The following is an 18,760-nucleotide window of genomic DNA, read 5'->3' as shown; positions in this document are numbered from 1 at the left end:
CGTTTCTCTGAAGGTACCTCTCAGACGTGATTCACTCAGGCTTTGAGTGAAGCAGTTTACCCTCCATAATGTGGGTGGGCCTCGCCCAAACAGTTGAAGACTTAAGCGAAAGGACCGAGGTCCTCAGAAGAAGGAACTTTGCCTCCAGATAACAATGCAGACTCGCCAGACCGCTGGCCCATCCTGCGGATTTCAGATTATTTGCCAGTCCCTGCACCTGCGTTAGCCAATTCCTTAAAACCAATCAACCTTCCCCCAACAGCCATATAAACGTGTAAATAATATGGCTACAGACATTCATATCCTACTGTTCTGTTTCTGCAGAGAACCCCTGCCGAAGCCAGCTCTCCAGTCCACGGGGCTGTCTGACCTCCACGACCGCCCTGTGATTACGACCCGGCGGCGGTGACTCTGTGGCAGTCCCAAGGCCACTCAGGTCCTCCAGGCCCCCCTCTCCTCCCCAGCACACGGCAGAGCTGCACCACTCGGCGTCCTGTGGTTGGGTGACCAGCTCTGGCCAACAACTCGGGCGTGGCAGGGCGGCCCTTCCTCTCTGAGCCTTGCAGCCGTGAGTCCCTCAAGGGTGCCCTCTTCTCTCTCTCAGGGACCAGTGTGTCCAGAAAGCAGCTGCTTCATCACCTGGGACCCTGACGTGGGAGGGAGACAAGGGCAGGGGTGCAGAGCCCCAGGGCCCCCCCATGACAGGGGTGAAGCCTCTGGAGAATCAGATCTAGAGGATGCTTGTTACTGTGGCAAAAACTAGCCCGGGCTGACCACCAATACACCTGCTACTGCCTTGTTCACAGGGCACGGGGAGAGCAGAGAGATTTTTTTCACTTTCAAGAACTAGGAGAAGAGCCACAGCAGGCTCACTATTTTCGGGGCAGGGCCAGGAGACTCGCCGTGTTTTTGGGGCAGAGGAGAGAGCGAGCGAGAGTGAGAAAGAAAGAAATGACATGGTTTCCAGTTGGCACATACCTGCTAAGGGGGGTGTCAGGTGTCCAGAAGGGGTAAATCCGAGCCACGGAGTCCCGCATCTGTTCCTGGTAGCCCAGGTAAAAGTAGGCATCGTGGGAAAATTTTAGGGCTAACATGTCTGTTGGGTGGTCCCAGAGAATCTGTTCCCATAGTGCACAGGCTCTGGAAAAGTTCCTGAAAGCCAAAGAGAGATTTCTCAGCAGCGCTGAGCACGGAGTTCACACGCGTGTGTGCAAAAGGCATCGTTTCTTGCCAGAGTCTGAACTGATCAGATGTATACATGGTGCATATGTATATGGAAGGAGATACATATCTATATATAGATATACATAGAGAGAGACAGAGAGACACAGAAAGAGAAACAGAGACACACACAGAGAACATATTCTATAGACACCCACACAAAACAGTTTCTATGCTGGGTTGTGGCTCAGGAAATTGAAAACCCAGTGGTAAGTTTTAGTCTGGAATGCAAACAAACAAAAAAACTGGTTTAACAGGCTGCCAAAGGCAATCTCCCTGAGACCATGAACCAGCTGCGGGAAGTCTGCGAGGGGGCAGCCACCGCCCCACCCCGGCCCCATGCCGACACCTGCCACTGATTCACTCCCTTTGTTGTTAACTGCTTCGGGACCCATCAACCATCAGCCCAGGTCGCCTAGCTGTGTGGGGCGTCTCCCCTGCCTGAGCGGAGGCAAGGGGCTGTCCCAGAGATGGGCTCCGGGATCATGACACACAAGGGGACAGCCATGGGGACAGGGGGCGGGTTGGGGGGGAGACAACCCAGAAGGCTATGACCAGATGCTTACAAGGCTACGTTAGGGCAAAGAGGATACGGTGAGTGCTTTCTGCGCTCTTCTTTTCGGTATTTCTGTAACGTGGTCCTATCTGTTTTGTAACAAACAGGATACCCAATCGATGTAAAGAAAGAAAGCTGTCGGGGCGCCTAGATGGCTCAGGCGGTTAAGTGTCTGACTTCGGCTCAGGTCATGATCTTGCAGCTCACGGGTTTGAGCCCCGCGCCGGACTCTGTGCTGACAGCTCGGAGCCTGCTTCGGATTCTGTGTCTGCCTCTGTCTCTCTGCCCCTCCCCTCCCCCACAAAAATAAAAAATAAACATTGAAAAAAATGTTTCTTAAAGAAAGAAAGTTGGTTGAAGGCTAACTGGGAAATCCTAGCCACTGTTTCCCCGCCCTGCAGTCAGGAGAAGACAGAGCAGACAGGCAGGATATGATGTTTCACTCAGAGATGGCCACGAACGGCCGGGGAGGCCCTCACCCCTTGGCAAAGGTCTCCACCGCAGACACGTGCAGCTGCTCCCGCCGCGTCAGCGGCTGCGTCTTGGAGACCTCCACCATCGTCTTCACGGCCAGGTCCAGCTCCCCGTCCAGGCTCACAGAACTTCCAGTGCCAATCAGCACGAGGCCGTTCGAGATGGCGTGGCCCATCGCTGGCGGAAGGTTGTAAGTAGCTGGTGATTCAGAGGGTCTGGCCCAGCCCAGCCCCGCCCTGCCTGCCCAGCCTCAGGTGTGAAATAACTACCCCACGTCCCAGGAGGGGCAGGCTAGGCAGCTGGGCGGCTCTGTGCCCCTCTGCACGCAGCGGCGGGGAACCCGGCCTGGGCCCTCGCCATGCACAGGGGGCAGAGCATCCTTCCCCCACCTTCACTGGGTGAACTGGTTAGGGCTGCCTGCGGGCTCCCAAGACCCCCCCCAGCCCCAATTTCCCTCATTGGCTGATACTGTCACCACCACCAACACCAGGCCTTTCGGGGGCTGCTCAAGAGATATTCCACACAGGGCGCTGGTCCCTGGAGTACAGTCTGTCTCAGCCACTCTCGTGCGTGGACAGCTTGGGGGGGTGCGGTGAGGGCAGGGTGCCCTTGGAGAAACCTTGCTGGCAGGCCTGCAGCCCCCCCGGGGCCCGCCTTGGGCTTCCTGGGGCCCAGCCTGACAGACGCACGGGGTCCGCCAGCATTTGGAACTCAGTCACTGGCCGAGGCCTGAGACTGAGGACCCACCCATGGCGTTGGGACCACCCGTGTGGCCCCCGCTTCTATCCTGGGGCCCGAGGTTCTGCTCAGGGAGCCCCAGCCCCCTCCTCGCTCCTGGTCCCCCATAGGCTGGCCTCAGCCTCCTTTGTCCCGCATCCTGTGCATCCCGTCCTCAGCGGAAGCCGGCCGCAGTGGCATGGAAAGGGACGGCGCTTGCTGCCCTGCCCTCCTCAGCCCTTCTCCCGGGCCTGGAACCCCACCCCTCCTGGGGCCCCCTCCCGCTGCGTTCCAGGCCGGGTCTGGAAAATAACAAGCCTTATGTGGTCCTCGCCACCCAACATCTACCGCCTGGGTGCTTTGGGGTACATTTCTCATTCTCTCTCCTCCTCCAGAAATAGGATCAGTGTCTTCCCTGTTGAACTGACCAACAATTGGGGAAAAAATTAGGAAGATGCCTTCCATGGCACCTGGCAACACTATGAAGGCGGCTGCGATGCCAGCCTCCCAGGGGCTCTCACCTGCCACCAGCCCGCCCCCCTCATCCCAGCCAAGTCTCCCAGGCAGAGAGGGGTCAGACCCGCGGGACGTGGCACCTCACCCCGGGGACAGCATCACTCACCAAAGGTTGGATCTGCTGCTTTGAGCTTTGACAGGCAGCCCTCAATGCCACCAAGACTTTCGTCATTGGTCCATGTGACGTACTGAAACAGAAGGCAAAACAACACTGTCCCCAGGGATCCTTAGTCCATGTCAAGGAAGGTATGCACCTAAATCTGGATTTTCTCTCTAGAGAGTTAAGTATTTCATGACCTGAACTGCACCTGAGTCGACATCATGCAAAGAGCCTGGATACTCATAACTCAAAGCACATTTTCTGGGACTGGTAGAGGCCACCATTTTCAGAAAAGAGACATCCAAAGGAAACTTCTTCCTGACAGGTGATCCGCCCAGACATCGACTTCTTTAGCCATGAGAGGAGGGCCTCGAAGTCGGGAACCACGATTAGAACCTTCCTACTTTTCATTCAATCCTTTCAAAAAAGACCATTAGGGGCAACTGGGTGGCTCAGGTGGTTGAGCGTCCAACTTCAGCTCAGGTCAAGATCTCACGGTTCATGAGTTCGAGCCCCGCGTCGGGCTCTGTGCTGACTATTCGGGGCCTGGAGCCTGCCACAGGTTCTAGGTCTCCCTCTCTCAGCTCCTCTCCTATGCACCCTCTATCTCTGTCTCAGAAATAAACATTACAAAATTAAAAACAACACAAAACATAAAAGACCTTTAGTAAAACATTTATGATATAAAGGTAGGAAAAGGCAAAAATCCAACTTAATCACATCCCGCTACCATTTTTGACAGCTTGTTGTATCTGCTTCTAAACCTTTCCTTAAATGCCTATTTTTTCTACAAATACTAAAACTATAATAACACATTCATGAGATGTTATAATGCGTCCTATCAGAGGGGCGCCTGAGTGGCCCAAGAGTTGAGATTCCGACTTCAGTGCAGGTCATGATCTCACGGTGTGTGATTTGAGCCAGACATGGGGCTCCCTGCTGTCAGCACAGGGCCCACTTCGGATCCTCTGTCCCTTCTCTCTGCCCCTCCNGCTCAACAATAAACAAAACAGGTATCATATCAAATGTCTGACCTACATCCACACAGAATTAGCAGACTGTATTCTGATAGGACGTGAGGGAGTTGATGCACACACTAAAAACACCCTTGCTCTAACACAGGATGGCACAGAGACCCTGACACGGGGGACAGAAGACACACAGGCGGGGTCTGGGAGGACAGTCTACACTGAGGAACGGGGCTCTGTAACAAGTCCAGCGCTCCACCGAGGCCAAAACGTGCAGGAAGGGCCCAGAGCTCAAATGCACAAAGTGGAGTCCTTTTCCAAGCTAAGAGTGTTCCACTGCTTGCTTCTGGTACTAATGTTTCTAGAAGCTTCCTCACTCCTCCTGGTGTGTGGATGGCGTTCATAGGCAGTGTTCTCCCTGCTCATGACAAAAACCGGCTCTAGTTTTCCATCAATGTATACAGACCCAGGCACACCTGCTCTTCCTCTACCTCACTGCATGAGTCAGCTCGGCTCTCTGAGCCTCAGCTTCCCCACCTGTCAAACAAAGTAGTTGGACCCTACCTCGGAGACCCTCCTAGTTCTAAAACTATAGGCTCCTTCACTGGTGTTAGAAATGACTGGTAATGGGGCGCCTGGGTGGCTCAGTCGGTTAAGCGTCCGACTTTCGCTTAGGTCATGATCTCGCGGTTCGTGGGTTCGAGCCCCGCGTCGGGCTCTGTGCTGACTGCCAGCTCAGAGCCTGGAGCCTGTTTCAGTCTGTGACTCCCTCTCTCTCTGACCCTCCCCTGCTCACGCTGTCTCTCTCTCTCTCTCCTAGAAATAAATAAAACATTTAAAAAAAAAAAAAAAAAAAAGGCCTGGTAATATGGTGGAGGGTCTTAGAACAGCCATAGTTGAGAGTGCTAGATTCAATGATGAGCCCCAGCCAATGGAAGGGCCCCACATCTACGCTCAGCAGACCACAGAGGGATGCCTGGGGAGGCTCGGCACCCTCATAAACATCCCACTACTGTCTGCCTGACCCCAGGGCCACCTCCCATCCATGCCATGTGTTGCCAAAGACGTCTAACGCGTTCCCGGGTACCAGGGTCCAGAGTACGTGAATTCCACTGTAACCCATTGTGAAAATCACTGTGCACTTGAAAACGGCACACCCCCTCCCACTTTCCAAGCTTTTGGCTGTGGGGATTCGGAGCATTATGAATCATGCTTGGAGCCCAGTTCGGACCTTCCTGTACCCAAGTTTGCCAGGAGAATTGGGCAGGAATGGGGCTGAAGCCCTTCACTGTTTATAAAACAAGAGTGCTGATGGAGACGTAAAGCTTAGGAAGCTTCGAGGGCTGCCCTTGCTCGTGGTCGTCATCGCGTGGTCATCATCTCGCGGCTTTCCTTGGACAACACCTCACAGGACGTGTGAGTCTGGCCGTAAATGGAAGCAAAGCCACACTGGAGGGGGCCCCGGAGCTACGTCATAGCCTTGTGTAAGGACCGTTTACTGCGTGGCATAAGTAAATGTAGCTGTTAGATGGGCCCAGACTTTTAATAACGAAAAAGAAATCCATTCAAAGCATTCGGTAATTTTAAAAACCTCCCCACCGGCCTTTAGAGAAGAGGCCAGCACCCTGCTCAGCAGGCATACCTGGGTCAAGGTAGCATCAAACAGCCTGCAGGCCTCGTTGCTAGTTGTCGATAGAGGGAGGCCCGCATCTTTCCACGCCTGCACGCAGCAAGAAGAGAATATCAGGGCTTCATTCCACATGGTCCTCCAAACATAACGTGAACCCCAAACCCAGGCACGGAAGAGCTCCCATGCCTCGCGTCATGTGGGCGTGGGTTTCCATAAGAGCCAGGCTTGTGGGGCTCGCCTGAACTCTCCGATTTCACAGCCGGTGCGGAGCAGAGGAGGCTGAGCCTGCGTGGGTGCGGGCAGATCCCGAGGCAAATCCCAGGGGTCTCCAAGCGGCGGTGTGCCTTCTGGCAACATCCTCCCTCAGACCCTTCGCTGGCCCCAAACGGGGCTCTGGAGGACGCACGCGGGGACCCTGAGGGGTCGGCCAGGGGAGCACTCAGTAAATGGGAGTCCCTGATCTGGCTGAGGGGAGGTCTGGGAGGGCAGACAAGGGGTAGAGCCTCGGAGAGCTGGGCGGGGCAGGGTGGACTTTCCACCGGGCAGGCAAACACGGCACCTGCCAAGCACGGTACCAATTCCTCTCCTCTCTCCCCTTTAGCAAATGATTCAGACCTACAAGTCTGCTCAGCAGAAAGATCCAGAGATTATCAGAAGTGCGCACTGTTAGGGCTGCCCTTGGAATCCTGCCGGGGGTGCCCAGACCTGCGACCCCGCCCAGGGAACGAAAGGGTCCTCTGCTCCCCCAGCACAGCGGGCAGCTCCTCCACCTTCCTCATCCGCAAAATAGGCTCGGGCACGCCACCCTGGAAGGTCCGAAACAGACACCCCTGCGCCGCGCCAGGGCCAACGCGGTGTAGGTCTTGGGGTCCCACACGAAGGTACCCTGGTCCCTTCCTGCACCCAGGACGCACGCCGGTCCTTCTGGGGCCGGTTCCCCGGCGGATCCGGGTCTTGCGCAGCTCGGTCCAGTCCCCGCCGCCGGGCGCCAGGCCATCCCGGGGCCGCGGTGCCCGGCCCGCTTCAGCCTCCGCGTACCTGGCAGTCGCGCAGCGGGGCGGTGGCGGCCATGGTGCCGAGAACCTGGACGGGTCCGGGATTCTGGGTCCGGCACCTCCTCCGCNGGCCCGGCTCCTCCCCCACTTCCTCCTGGGAGTCCTCCCTGCAGGCGACCCTGCTGGGGAAGCTACCGAGGAGTCCCTGGGGAGGCAGGGGGCCCCTAAGGTAGGGTCACTTTCAAGATCCTTGGGGTCCCACGCGGAATCCTGGCGCGCGCACGTTTCTAGAGGTCAGTTTTTTGAATCGAAGCAAACTGTGCACCCGACCACAGTCGTTAGTAGAGAATGTGCTATGTGACCCCCTTAGGTGACGTTTACTAGCAAGCAAAACAGTGCCTGGCGGAGGGATGGGTGCCCTGGTGGTGCTGAGGTTTCTGTCTTGCGGGGCACGCGGAGGCCTTGACTGCCCTGGGGTCCTTCTGTCTACTGGGCTGGCATGTGGGCATACCAGTGCCCTTTCCTATTTTTCCTGTATCTTTGTCTTCTCTGCTCTGCGGTGCGGGCAAAACTTGTCCAGAGCTTACCGTGGTTCTCTGAACCACTGACCCCGCACTGGTCTGGGACACTGACGGCCTCCCGGTTCCAAACCCGCCGCCTTCCTCATCCTCATTTGGTCTGACACAGCCCCCTTTATTGAACCACCTCCCCCGCCCTCGGCCCCTTCCTATGGCTTCCGGCCCCACTACCTCTGCTTCTCTGTCACCTTGTTAGCCAGATCTCTGAATACTGAGAAGTCCAGAGTCTGCCTTCTCCATTTGTGCCTCCTCCCCCAACATGACCTCTGATGGCCCAGTCTTGAGTTTTCAGCCCTGATGTTTTCTGAGGTCTTAGTCAGCAAAGGCTTTCAAAACAAAACACCGTAGAGTGGGGCCTTGAGCGGTAAACACTTATTCCTGGCAGCTCTGGAGCCAAAAGTCCAAGGTCAGGGTGCCAGCATTTGGGTCCTTAGTAAGGGCCATCTCTCTAGTTTGCAGATGGCTGCCTTCTTACGGCCTTTCCTTGTTGTGGGGTGCACTCAGAGAGAGAATGCTGCGAGAGTGGAAAAGAAAATAAAAGTCTATTAAATGTTGCCTTCAAAAGGCCACTTTAAATATAAAGACATAAAGCCAATGTAGTGAATGAAAAAAGGTATGTCATATGGACATAGGCATAAGAAGGCTTGTACGAATAGGCAACCAATGGAATGGGAAAAGATAGTTACAAATGACAAAGCAATAAAGGGCTAGTATCCAAAATCTACACACACAAAAAACAAATAATCCAGTGAAGAAATAGGCAGAAGACAAGAATAGACACCTCTACAAAGAGGACATCCAGGGGGCCAACAGACACATGAAACGATGCTCAGTGTCACTCATCATCAGGGAAATACAAATCAAAACCACACTGAGATACCACCTCAGACAGGTCAGAGTGGCTAAAAGGAACAAATCAGGAGACAATAGATGCTGGCGAGGATTTGGAGAAACGGGCACCCTCTGACACTGTTGCTGGGTATGTAAACTGGTGCAGCCCCTCTGGAAAACCGTATGGAGGTTCCTCAAAAAAATTAACAATCGAACTCCCCTATGACCCAGGAATAGCACTGCTAGGAGTTTACCCAAGGGACACAGGAGTGCTGATGCATAGGGGCACATGGACCCCAATGTTCATAGCAGCACTTTCAATAATAGCCACATCGTGGAAAAAGCCTAAGTGTCCATCTACTGATGAATGGATCAAGAAGATGTGGTTTATCTATACAATGGAATAGCACATGGCAATGAGAAAGAATGAAATATGGCCATGTGTAGCAACGTGGATGGACTTGAAGGTGTTATGCTAAGTGAAATAAATCAGTCAGAGAAATACAGATACCATATGTTTTCACTCATATTTGAACAGGAGAAATTTAACAGAGGACCATGGGGAGGGGAAGGGGAAAAATAGTTAAGGATAGGGAGGGAGGCAAACCATGAGAGACTCTTGAATACTGAGAACAAACTGAGGGCTTATGGGGGAGGGGAGAGGGGAAGGGGGGCGATGGGCATGGAGGAGAGCACTTGCTGGGATGAGCACTGGTTGTTATATGGAAACCAACTTGATAATAAACTATAAAAGAAAAAAAAGAAGGCTAGTATGACTATTTTACATTCCAGTTTCACTGAGATACAATTAACATATAACTTGGCTATTTTAATATTTCAAAAATAGACTTCAAAATAAACATTACTGCTAGAGATAACCACAGAAATTTCATAATGATAAAAGGGCCAGTTCATGAAGATATGATCTCAAAATGTGTGTGCATCTAAGAGAGCCTCAAAATACATGAAGCAAAAATTGACAGCACTAAACATAGAAGATTCTAGTCAGACTAGGAGAGGTTAACATACTCTCTTGGCAATTGGTAGAAAAGCTAGACAATAATCCAGAGAAGACAGGGAATATCCAATGCCAGTACCAACCATCTTGATCTGGATGACATTTATAGGACACCTACCCCCACCCCAGCAAGGGTGGGATAAGTGCATGTGGACATCACGGCAGACCACACTATGCACGAGCTTTCGAACAAGACTCAATAAATCTAAAGCGATCAAAATCCCATAGAAAGCGTTTTCTGACCACAACTGGCATAACTTAGAAATCAATAAGGGCGCCTGGGTGGCTTAGTCGGTTAAGCGTCCAACTTTCGCTTAGGTCATGATCTCGCGGTTTGTGGTTTCGAGCCCCGCGTCGGGCTCTGTGCTGACTGCCAGCTCAGAGCCTGGAGCCTATTTCAGAGTCTGTATCCTCCTCTCTCTCTGACCCTCCCCTGCTCACGCTGTCTCTCTCTCTCTCTCCTAGAAATAAATAAAAATATTTAGAAAAAAAAATCAATAGCCATAAGATTTCAGAGAAAATCCAGATCGTGGGAAAACAAACCACACATCTTAATTTTCTTAAGGTTCTTACCAAATTTATGTTTTTCTTTCTTTTATTATTTTTAATATAATTTATTGTCAAACTGGTTTCAATACAACAGCCAGTGCTCATCCAACATGTGCCCTCCTCAATGCCCATCACCCATTTTCCCCTCCCCCTCTCCATTAGCCATCAGTTTGATCTCATATTTAGGAGTCTCTCATGCTTTGCCTCCCTCCCTCTCCCCAACTATATTTTTCCCTTCTCCTCCCCCATGAGCCTCTGTTAAGTTTCTCCTGTTCAACTTATGAGTGAAAACATACCGTATCTGGCCTTCTCTGCCTGCCTTATTTCACTTTGCGTAACATCCTCAAATTCCATCCACGTTGCTATGAATGTCCAGATTTCATTCTTTCTCATTGCAAGCAGTACTCCACTGTATAGATAAACTACATCTTCTTGATCCGTTCCTCAATTGATGGACATTTAGGCTTTTTCCATGATTTAACTATTGTTGAAAGTGCTGCTATGAACATTGGGGTACATGTGGCCCTATGCATCAGCACTCCTGTATCCCTTGGGTAAATTCCTAGCAGTGCTATTGCTGGGTCCTAGGGGAGTTCTAGTGTTAGTTTCCTGAGGAACCTCCACACTGTTTTCCAGAGGGGCTGCACCAGTTTGCATTCCCACCAACAGTGTCGGAGGGTGCCCGTTTCTCCACATCCTCGCCAGCATCTAGAGTTCTCTGATTTGGTCATTCTAGGCACTCTGACCGGCGTGAGGTGTTAACCACACATCTTTAATTCTTAGTTCAAAAACCAAACAGGTAGAATGATTTTTAAATGAATGACACCGGAAATACCACGAATATGCAGGAAGCGGTTCAGCGGCCTTTGGCAGAACACAGTATTAAATGCTTCTGTTAGGAAGGAAGAAAGATCCACAATCAGGGACGTGGGGGTTCGACTTAAGAATGTAAAGCAAAGCAGAGTCAGAAACCCACAGGCAGATCTCCCTGGGCTTTCAGCGAGCTCACAGACCCCGTCTGGTACCGGATGTTCCCAGGGGAGTGGGATTCCCGCTGAGGGGCCTTTCCAGGCTGTTGGGAACCTTGGCCCCGTTAATTCTGTTACCACTCGGTCGACCCTAAGCAGGCGTGGGAGGGGGCGGGGACCCCGGAAGCCCAGGTCCTCTCGACATCCAGGTCGTGACCCCACCGCGCCCGTGACCCCGCGGCCCGCGCCCTGCCTCTGAGGCCGTTAGCTGGACCCCTGAGGCCTGCGGCGGCGCCATGCGGCCCGGGCCGGCGCTCCTCCTCTTGGGCCTGGGCCTCGCTCTGGCCCNCGGGCCCCCCCCGCCGGCGGGGGGCGCCCCCGCCGGGCCGCCTCTGCTCTGCCCGCCGCCCACCGTCGCCCCTACGCGGCCTTCGCGGCCCAGGCCGAGTGTCCCACGGATGGGCCCACGCCTGTTGTGTTAGAAGCCGTCGGCGCGGACGGCCCCCAAGCCATCGAGTCGTCCGTTTCCTGGCAGCTACCCGCGCCGTTGCGCTGTGTTGTCCTCCTGGTGAGGATCAACAGGAACCAAGACCCGGTGGTGCTGAACAGGAGAATGGACACGACCTTGAATGCAACCTTTCAGTTTGACTGCCTGGAAGCCACGTTAATTAATCCGAAGTGGAGAGTCTATTCCGTGCTCTCTGTATCGGATGTGCCGGACTGGAATCAGCCTTTGGACGTCCCACAACTCCGCTTAGGGAGAACTCCAGCGTTTATGCATATCCCCCCAAATTCTTTATCTTGGGGAGTGTACGTGTTTAATTTCACTCTGGACATCTACACAGGGAGCTCAAATACGCCTCTGGCAACAGGGTCAGATGCCGTCTATGTCACCGTTCTTCGAAGCGACCTCCAGGCGGTGGTTATGCCTGCCGGGCCCAGCATAACAATAAATTTCACAGATGCCCTGGTTCTGGATGGAACAATGTCCTCGGACCCAGATTCAGGCAACGCTTCGGCCGGACTCCTGTTTTCTTGGTACTGCACCACGGATAACACAAACTACCAAGGAGAGAGAATTACCCTGGTGAGCACGAAACTCTGTCTCGCTGCGAAGCAGGCCGATCTGCGGTGGCCGGGCGCCTCGGGCCCCATCCTGTCCCTTTTGCCAAGAACACTGAGAGGCAGAGGTGTGTACTATTTCAGGATGGTGATCCGGAAGGGCAGTCGAACAGCGTTTGCGGATAGGATGGTGCACGTGCTCCTGGGACCGACTCCTGCAGCACACATTTCGTGTATTGAAAATTGTGATAACTTTTTGATGATTTCGGATCGATTCTCTTTGTTTCTAAACTGCACAGGGTGTGCAGGAGGCCATAATACCTATAACTGGTCGATTCTGTCGACTTCAGGTAAAGAGATGGCATTTGATTGGGCAACGGAAACCACAACAGGGAGGACCGGGCCTTACCTGTCCATAAAACCTTTTGCTTTTAGGGCTTTTCCTGAAGCCACGTTTTGGGTTTCTGTATATTCAGTAACGTGGAGCGGAGCACCCCTGAAGTTGAGATACTCTTTTATTATTAACTACGCCCCTCAAACTGGAGCGTGCAACATTAATCCAGATCAGGGACTTGCATTTTTAACCAAGTTTGTCGTCCAGTGTACCAATTTCACGGATAAGAACATCCCTCTCACATACAAAATGGTAGTTTCTGATTTGTACGATTTTGGGCAAATCAGTTCTGTGAAAGAGAACACGTTGGGGGCCATCCTGTACTGGGGGAATGAGTCCACATCACCGCCTTCCTTTCTCCCTGTTGGTGTGTCGGCTAATCGTTATGTCATGAAGATCATTGTTCAGGTATATGACACCCTAGGAGCCTATACTCTGGAGACCCTGTACGCCACTGTGCGGCCTCCTACGGACAGAATCTCATCAAGGAGTGTGCTCGATCGATTATTCAACTTCACCATGGGACCGAATTCCTCACTCTCCACTTTGCTTGACGAGCAGGACTTTTTACCTGCAGGTTACTTAATTTATATGGCAGCTTCTGTTGTGAACAACATGAAAACTAACTTAACTTTGCAAGCCGACAGAACCAGACTCCGGGATCACCTTGTGAACCAGACTTTTGTTCTTCGCAACAGCACGTTGGAGGAAATTAGCCAGGTGGTCATGTGTGTGACCAAAGTGACGCAGACAACCTCTGGATTCAGTCGAATGGCTCAGAAACTTGCCACACGGAGGATCTGGCAGGCCAACCATGCCCTACTACAGTCTCCACAAACAGGCAAACCCTTTCACGCTGAACAAATAGAAATCGTGAGCACGGGGATATTAACAAGTTTGTCTAATATCGTTAAACTGACTGTTCACTATGAAGAAGTAGATGAGCCTTTCTATGGCTTGGAGTTGCTAGCAGACACAATATTGGCTGGAATGGGGCCCGGGAATGAAACCACTGAGATGACAGCCTCCAGCTTTAACATGTCCCTCCAGAAAACAGAAATGCGGCATATCAAGGAGCTCTTCAGCAATGAGAAGCTTGGTCGAAGTTATTTTCATCTGGTGCTAAATGCGAGCAGTGTCCCCAGCATGCCCGAAAATGCTGTGATATCTACCATGTTTTGTGAGTTTGCAGATGATCCCTTTCCTTGGCTAAGTCAGCAGGAAAAGTATTCCGCTGAGGTGGTTGGGTTCAGAATGACAGGCTTCGCCGCCAACGGCGACACGATAGAGATCATGCCCAATGTAGCAGAAGTGCACATCCTCAGAAAAAACTTGAGCTTTGCAGTTTTCAGTCTCACAGTGGGACCCGACAACGCGCCCGATAAAGTTAATCAGCCCTTCAAAAGGACGACAGGGGGGTTTAGCTTTGAGGTGGACAGCAACACAGTGAGTGAGGTACTGGTCCAGATCGTGACGGAAGTGACCCTGGTGTTCACGGTATCGGTATACTCTGGACGTGAGATCACCCCCACCGCCCTGGTGGCCACCTTCTTCGTGCCCTATGACATCCCTCCCATCAGCAACCAGAGTGACCTGTTTCATCCGGCCTGTGTGGTGAAGGTGGCCCGCGTGATTTGCCTTCCATCGTCCCTGCTGCAGGTCATAGCTCAGAGAGGCAGTTCGTCAGAGTGCACCGTGACCATGACGCTGCAGGCACCTCGCTTTGTCGTGGCACCCAGTGACAAGCTAGTGAGCCTTGCCCTTTTCAGCGTTCAGTGCTTAGACATGTATGGCATCCAGACTGATTGGAGAGAAGACACCTGCGTTCTCGGAGAGAAGACCACCTGGGACAAAATGCACTGTATCTGCCAAAACCCAAGGAGGGCCCGGCGGCAGCTGGAGGTGATCACAAAAGCCAGCATGCACCTGCGAACCCACTTTTTGACGGCCAAGGTGATTGTGGTCCCTAATCCCATAGATCTACGGCTGGAGCTCATCAAGAACGTCCCCCAAAACCCCGTGACCCTCTTCGTTGTACTTTTCATTATGCTCACGTATATATTCCTCGCGTTCTGGGCCTTGCACAAAGACGCCATGGACCAGCTTCTGCGGCAGTACGTGATAACTCTGCCCGACAACGATCCTTACGATAAGGTGTGTTACCTGCTCACCGTTTTCACAGGCATCCGCTGTGGGGCCGGGACCAGAGCCAACGTCTTCATCCAACTGAAGGGAACAGAGGGTGACAGCAACGTGCATTGCTTGAGCCACCCCTACTTTACCACCCTCTACCAGGGAAGCATCAACACTTTCCTCCTCACGACGAAAAGGGACCTGGGGGACATCCACTCCATTCGCGTTTGGCACAACAATGAGGGCAGAGCCCCCAGCTGGTATCTGAGCAGAATCAAAGTGGAAAATCTGTTCAGCAGACACATCTGGCTCTTCATCTGCCGGAAATGGCTTTCTATTGACTCCTCTTTGGACAGGACATTTCATGTGACCTCCCCCAACCAGTCCCTGAACAAAGTGGACTATTTCCTGATAGATTCAGCATATAATCTGGGGAGAAATCACATGTGGTTCTCTGTTTTCTCCGGGGCCACTGCCAGGCCCTTCAATAGGCTGCAGCGACTGTCCTGTTGTCTGGCCATGTTGCTGTCCTCCCTTTTATGCAATATTATGTTCTTTAATCTCAACAAAGAAGAAGACGCCATGGAGCCAGAGAGAAAATACACCAGGTCACTGATGATAGGATTGGAAAGTGTCCTGATCACCCTCCCTGTGCAACTCCTGATCGATTTTCTGTTTACTTATTCTCAGAAGGAAGCTTGCCTGACTTTAGAAGAGATGTCTTCCCAGAAAAGTCCCTTGATGCGAGTCCCAAGTGAATACTGGGAGGAATGTCTGAAAACATGGCACGCTCAGGAAACCGAGGGTGCCCCTGCCAGGGAGGCTTCAAAGGGCCCCCCCAGGAAAAGCACCAAACGTCATCAGGAGGCTCCTGACAAAGTGGCCTTTACCAAGCATCACCAGCGTAAGAAGGCAGAGAGCAAGGTCCCCCGTCCCCAGGATGTAAATGCGAATGCCAGTAACCAGAACGCAGAGGGCCATCAGGGTGTCGCTCCCGAGCAGCAGACCTCCCTGAAGAATCCTCTAGAACTCCAGAACGAGCACAGGCTTGTCCTACCCAGGTGTTTCGTTTATATAGCGTGGTTCTTGGTTTTCGCCACTTGCAGCGTATCTGCGTTCTTTATTGTGTTTTACGGGCTGACCTACGGCTACGAAAAGTCCATAGAGTGGCTCTTTGCTTCGTTTTGTGCCTTCTGTCTGTCCGTCTTTCTGGTGCAGCCGTCCAAAATCATCCTCCTGTCGGGCTTCAGGACAAGTAGGACCAAGTTCTGTAAAAACCTCTCGTGGGCAAGCAAGTACCACTACACAGAGATCAACCTGTTCCGTGAGAAGATGACCCCAGAAGATATGCGAAGGCGACACGAGCAAGTCCTGCGGCTGCGGAGCTCGAGGATGTATCAGCCCCTCACCAAAGACGAGATCCGAATATTCCAAAGAAAGAAGAGGATCGAGAGGAGGGCGCTCCTGTTCCTCAGCTACGTTCTCACCCACTTCCTGTTTCTGGCGCTCCTGCTGAGCCTCGTGGCCGTCCTGCGCCACACCGACAGCTTCTACTACAACCAGTTCATCCGCGACCAGTTCTCGGTGGACCTGGGCACGGTCACCAGGCTGGAGGACATCTACCGGTGGCTGGACGCCGTGCTGGTGCCTCTGCTCCACAACGACCTGAATCCAACTTCTCTTCCCGACAGCTCCTCCAAGATCCTCGGGCTCCCGCTCCTGAGGCAAGTGAGGGCCAGACCCGGCGCAAAACTCTGCCCGCCCGCCAAAGATTTCGTGCAGAACAGCATGGAGAGAGAGATCCGTTGTCACCCCGAGTATGGCACGGACCCGGAAGACACCCAAAGCTACTCTAACGTTTGGAACAAAGTCAGTAAGCGGGCCGTGGACAAGAACACCAATGGATTCACTTATAAGCCTCAAGAGAAGACGTGGGTGTATTTCTCCCATGGACTCTTACACACCTACGGGTCGGGAGGCTACGCGTTCTATTTCTTTCCAGAGCAGCAGCGGTTTAATTCCACCGTGAGGCTCCAGGAGCTCCAGAGCAGCGACTGGCTGGACGAGCAGACCTGGGCGGTAATTCTGGAGCTGACCACCTTTAACCCGGACGTCAGTCTCTTCTGTAGCACCTCTGTCATTTTTGAGGTTTCGCAGTTAGGAGTCGTCAACACAAGCATCTCCACGCATTCCTTCTCGCTCGCTGATTTTGACAGGAGGACGTCCACCGAGATCTACCTGTACGTGGCTGTTGTCATTTTCTTCTTAGCCTACGTTGTCGACGAGGGCTACGTCATTTTGCAGGAAAGGGCCTCCTACGTGAGAAGCGTGTACAATTTGCTCAACTTGGCTTTAAAATGCATCTTCACCGTGCTGATCGTGCTCTTCCTCAGGAAACACTTCCTGGCCACTGGCATAATTCAGTTCTACCTGTCGAACCCCGTGGAGTTTGTCCCCTTTCATGCAGTCTCTCGGGTGGATCACAGCATGAGGATCATCTTGGGCTTCCTGTTATTTCTGACCATCTTGAAGACCCTCAGGTACTCCCGGTTCTTCTACGACGTGCGCCTGGCTCAGCGGGCCATTCAGACCGCCCTCCCCGGCATCTGCCACATGGCGCTCGTGGTGTCCGTGTACTTCTTCGTGTACATGGCCTTTGGCTACCTGGTGTTCGGTCAGCACGAGTGGAACTACAGTAACCTGATTCAAGCCACACAGACGATATTCTCCTACTGCGTCTCCGCTTTCCAGAACACGGAGTTCTCCAACAACAGGGTGTTGGGGGTCCTTTTCCTCTCGTCTTTCATGCTGGTGATGATCTGCATACTGATCAACCTGTTTCAGGCGGTCATCTTGTCTGCCTACGAGGAAATGAAGCAGCCTGTGTACGAGGAGCCCTCGGACGAAGCCGAAGCGATGACCTATCTGTGTCGCAAGCTGAGAACCATGTGCAGGTGTCTGTCCTTCCAACCCAAGGCCCGGGATGAGCCAGAGTTCTTTGTGGACATGCTGTACGGGCAGCCGGAGAAGAACAGCCGCCGGTATCTGGGACTCAAGACCAGAAACATTAATGGGAAGAAAATGGTTTATCTTGTTGTGTGAGCCGCGACAGTGTCAAGGACCACAGGCGAGACTTCCGCACTCCACCCCCACGCCGCCCCTGCCCCAGACTTAAGGAATGTTCCTTGGCTCAGCTGTTCTTTCTATCCGCCACCTTCAAAATGCACACCTTTGTGTTTGGCAGTATCTCCACTTTTGGCCTCAATTCTTGGGTGTTGGGAAGGAAAGGCAGGTCTGGGGCAGGGAGGAGGGTGCCCGCATGGGAGCCTGACCGATGCCCCTCTGCAGGGGGAATTAGGTATCTCTGGAGCCCACAGCAGAATAGAGACCCAGAGTTGGGGGAGAGAGACTGAAGGACCCCCTCTCCATCTTGCCAGGGCAGAGCCTTCTCCTGCTGTGACTTGGCTCCCTTCCCAACCCCCACCCATGGGCTCGGAGCCAAGAACCCTGTGCCTCCCTCAGCCCCTCTGGGACCTCCCTCTGCAGACCAGGGCCGGGAGCCTCCCCCACCCTACCCACCCCCACACCCCAGGTTACAGCTGGGGCAGGGCTGCAGGGGCCTTGTGGGCACTTCTCGGATTTGTCCTGCTGCCTGTGAATTCAGGGATGGGAACGGAGGGTCAGAAGTCTGAAGCGCCCCACCTATTCCTTAGGGCAACTGCAAGTTAAAGATGTCAAGTTTAACAACACTTTCTGGGCCTTGAGCCCTGAACTTCGTTAAATGACACAAAGGTGTGTGTGTTGGGGCGAGGGCTCACCCCGAAAGACAGCACATGTTGTGTAGAGTGACGGCAATAATGTATGCGGCCAGGACCGGGGCGTTGGGGGTTGATGGCATGGTGGGGTACTTAGGAGTAATAAGGAACATGTGGCTTATTGTTTAAGAGAAACAGGGGAAGCAGCTCCCATAGTTCCACTCGGAAGCATGTTCATTGATCTAGATGCTACTTTAGCTTTATGAGAATTAAACGTGAGCTTTCTTCTGTGAAA

General features: G+C 52.9%; 2 protein-coding genes across 3 annotated transcripts in view; one reads left to right on the top strand and one right to left on the bottom strand.

The window, feature by feature from the left end:
• Window positions 1–7,298, bottom strand: part of TTC38 (tetratricopeptide repeat domain 38) — a 23,122-nt gene extending 15,824 nt beyond the window's left edge. Inside the window, exons 1-5 of one of the 2 annotated variants that reach the window (XM_077758024.1) lie at window positions 7,221–7,297; window positions 6,195–6,272; window positions 3,591–3,672; window positions 2,257–2,428; window positions 979–1,152 (exon numbers count right to left, since the gene is read on the bottom strand). In XM_077758024.1, coding sequence (XP_077614150.1) covers window positions 979–1,152; window positions 2,257–2,428; window positions 3,591–3,672; window positions 6,195–6,272; window positions 7,221–7,253 — 539 coding nt within the window. In that variant the 5' untranslated portion in view covers window positions 7,254–7,297. Of the gene's footprint in view, window positions 1–978; window positions 1,153–2,256; window positions 2,429–3,590; window positions 3,673–6,194; window positions 6,273–7,220 lie in introns of both variants that reach the window. The other variant, XM_077758025.1, reaches the window with a different exon arrangement.
• PKDREJ (polycystin family receptor for egg jelly) lies at window positions 7,252–18,760 on the top strand. The gene is made up of 2 exons (XM_077757900.1): window positions 7,252–7,273; window positions 11,403–18,760. The coding sequence occupies exons 1-2, from the start codon at window positions 7,252–7,254 to the stop codon at window positions 17,810–17,812; spliced, it is 6,432 nt and encodes a 2,143-aa protein (XP_077614026.1). The 3' UTR covers window positions 17,813–18,760.

The sequence above is a fragment of the Crocuta crocuta genome, unplaced genomic scaffold (assembly GCF_008692635.1).
Source record: "Crocuta crocuta isolate KB4526 unplaced genomic scaffold, BGI_CrCroc_1.0 scaffold143, whole genome shotgun sequence".
Taxonomy (NCBI): Eukaryota; Metazoa; Chordata; class Mammalia; order Carnivora; family Hyaenidae; genus Crocuta; species Crocuta crocuta.
Note: the sequence above shows the minus strand (reverse complement) of the source record. Positions and strands in the feature narration are given on the sequence as shown.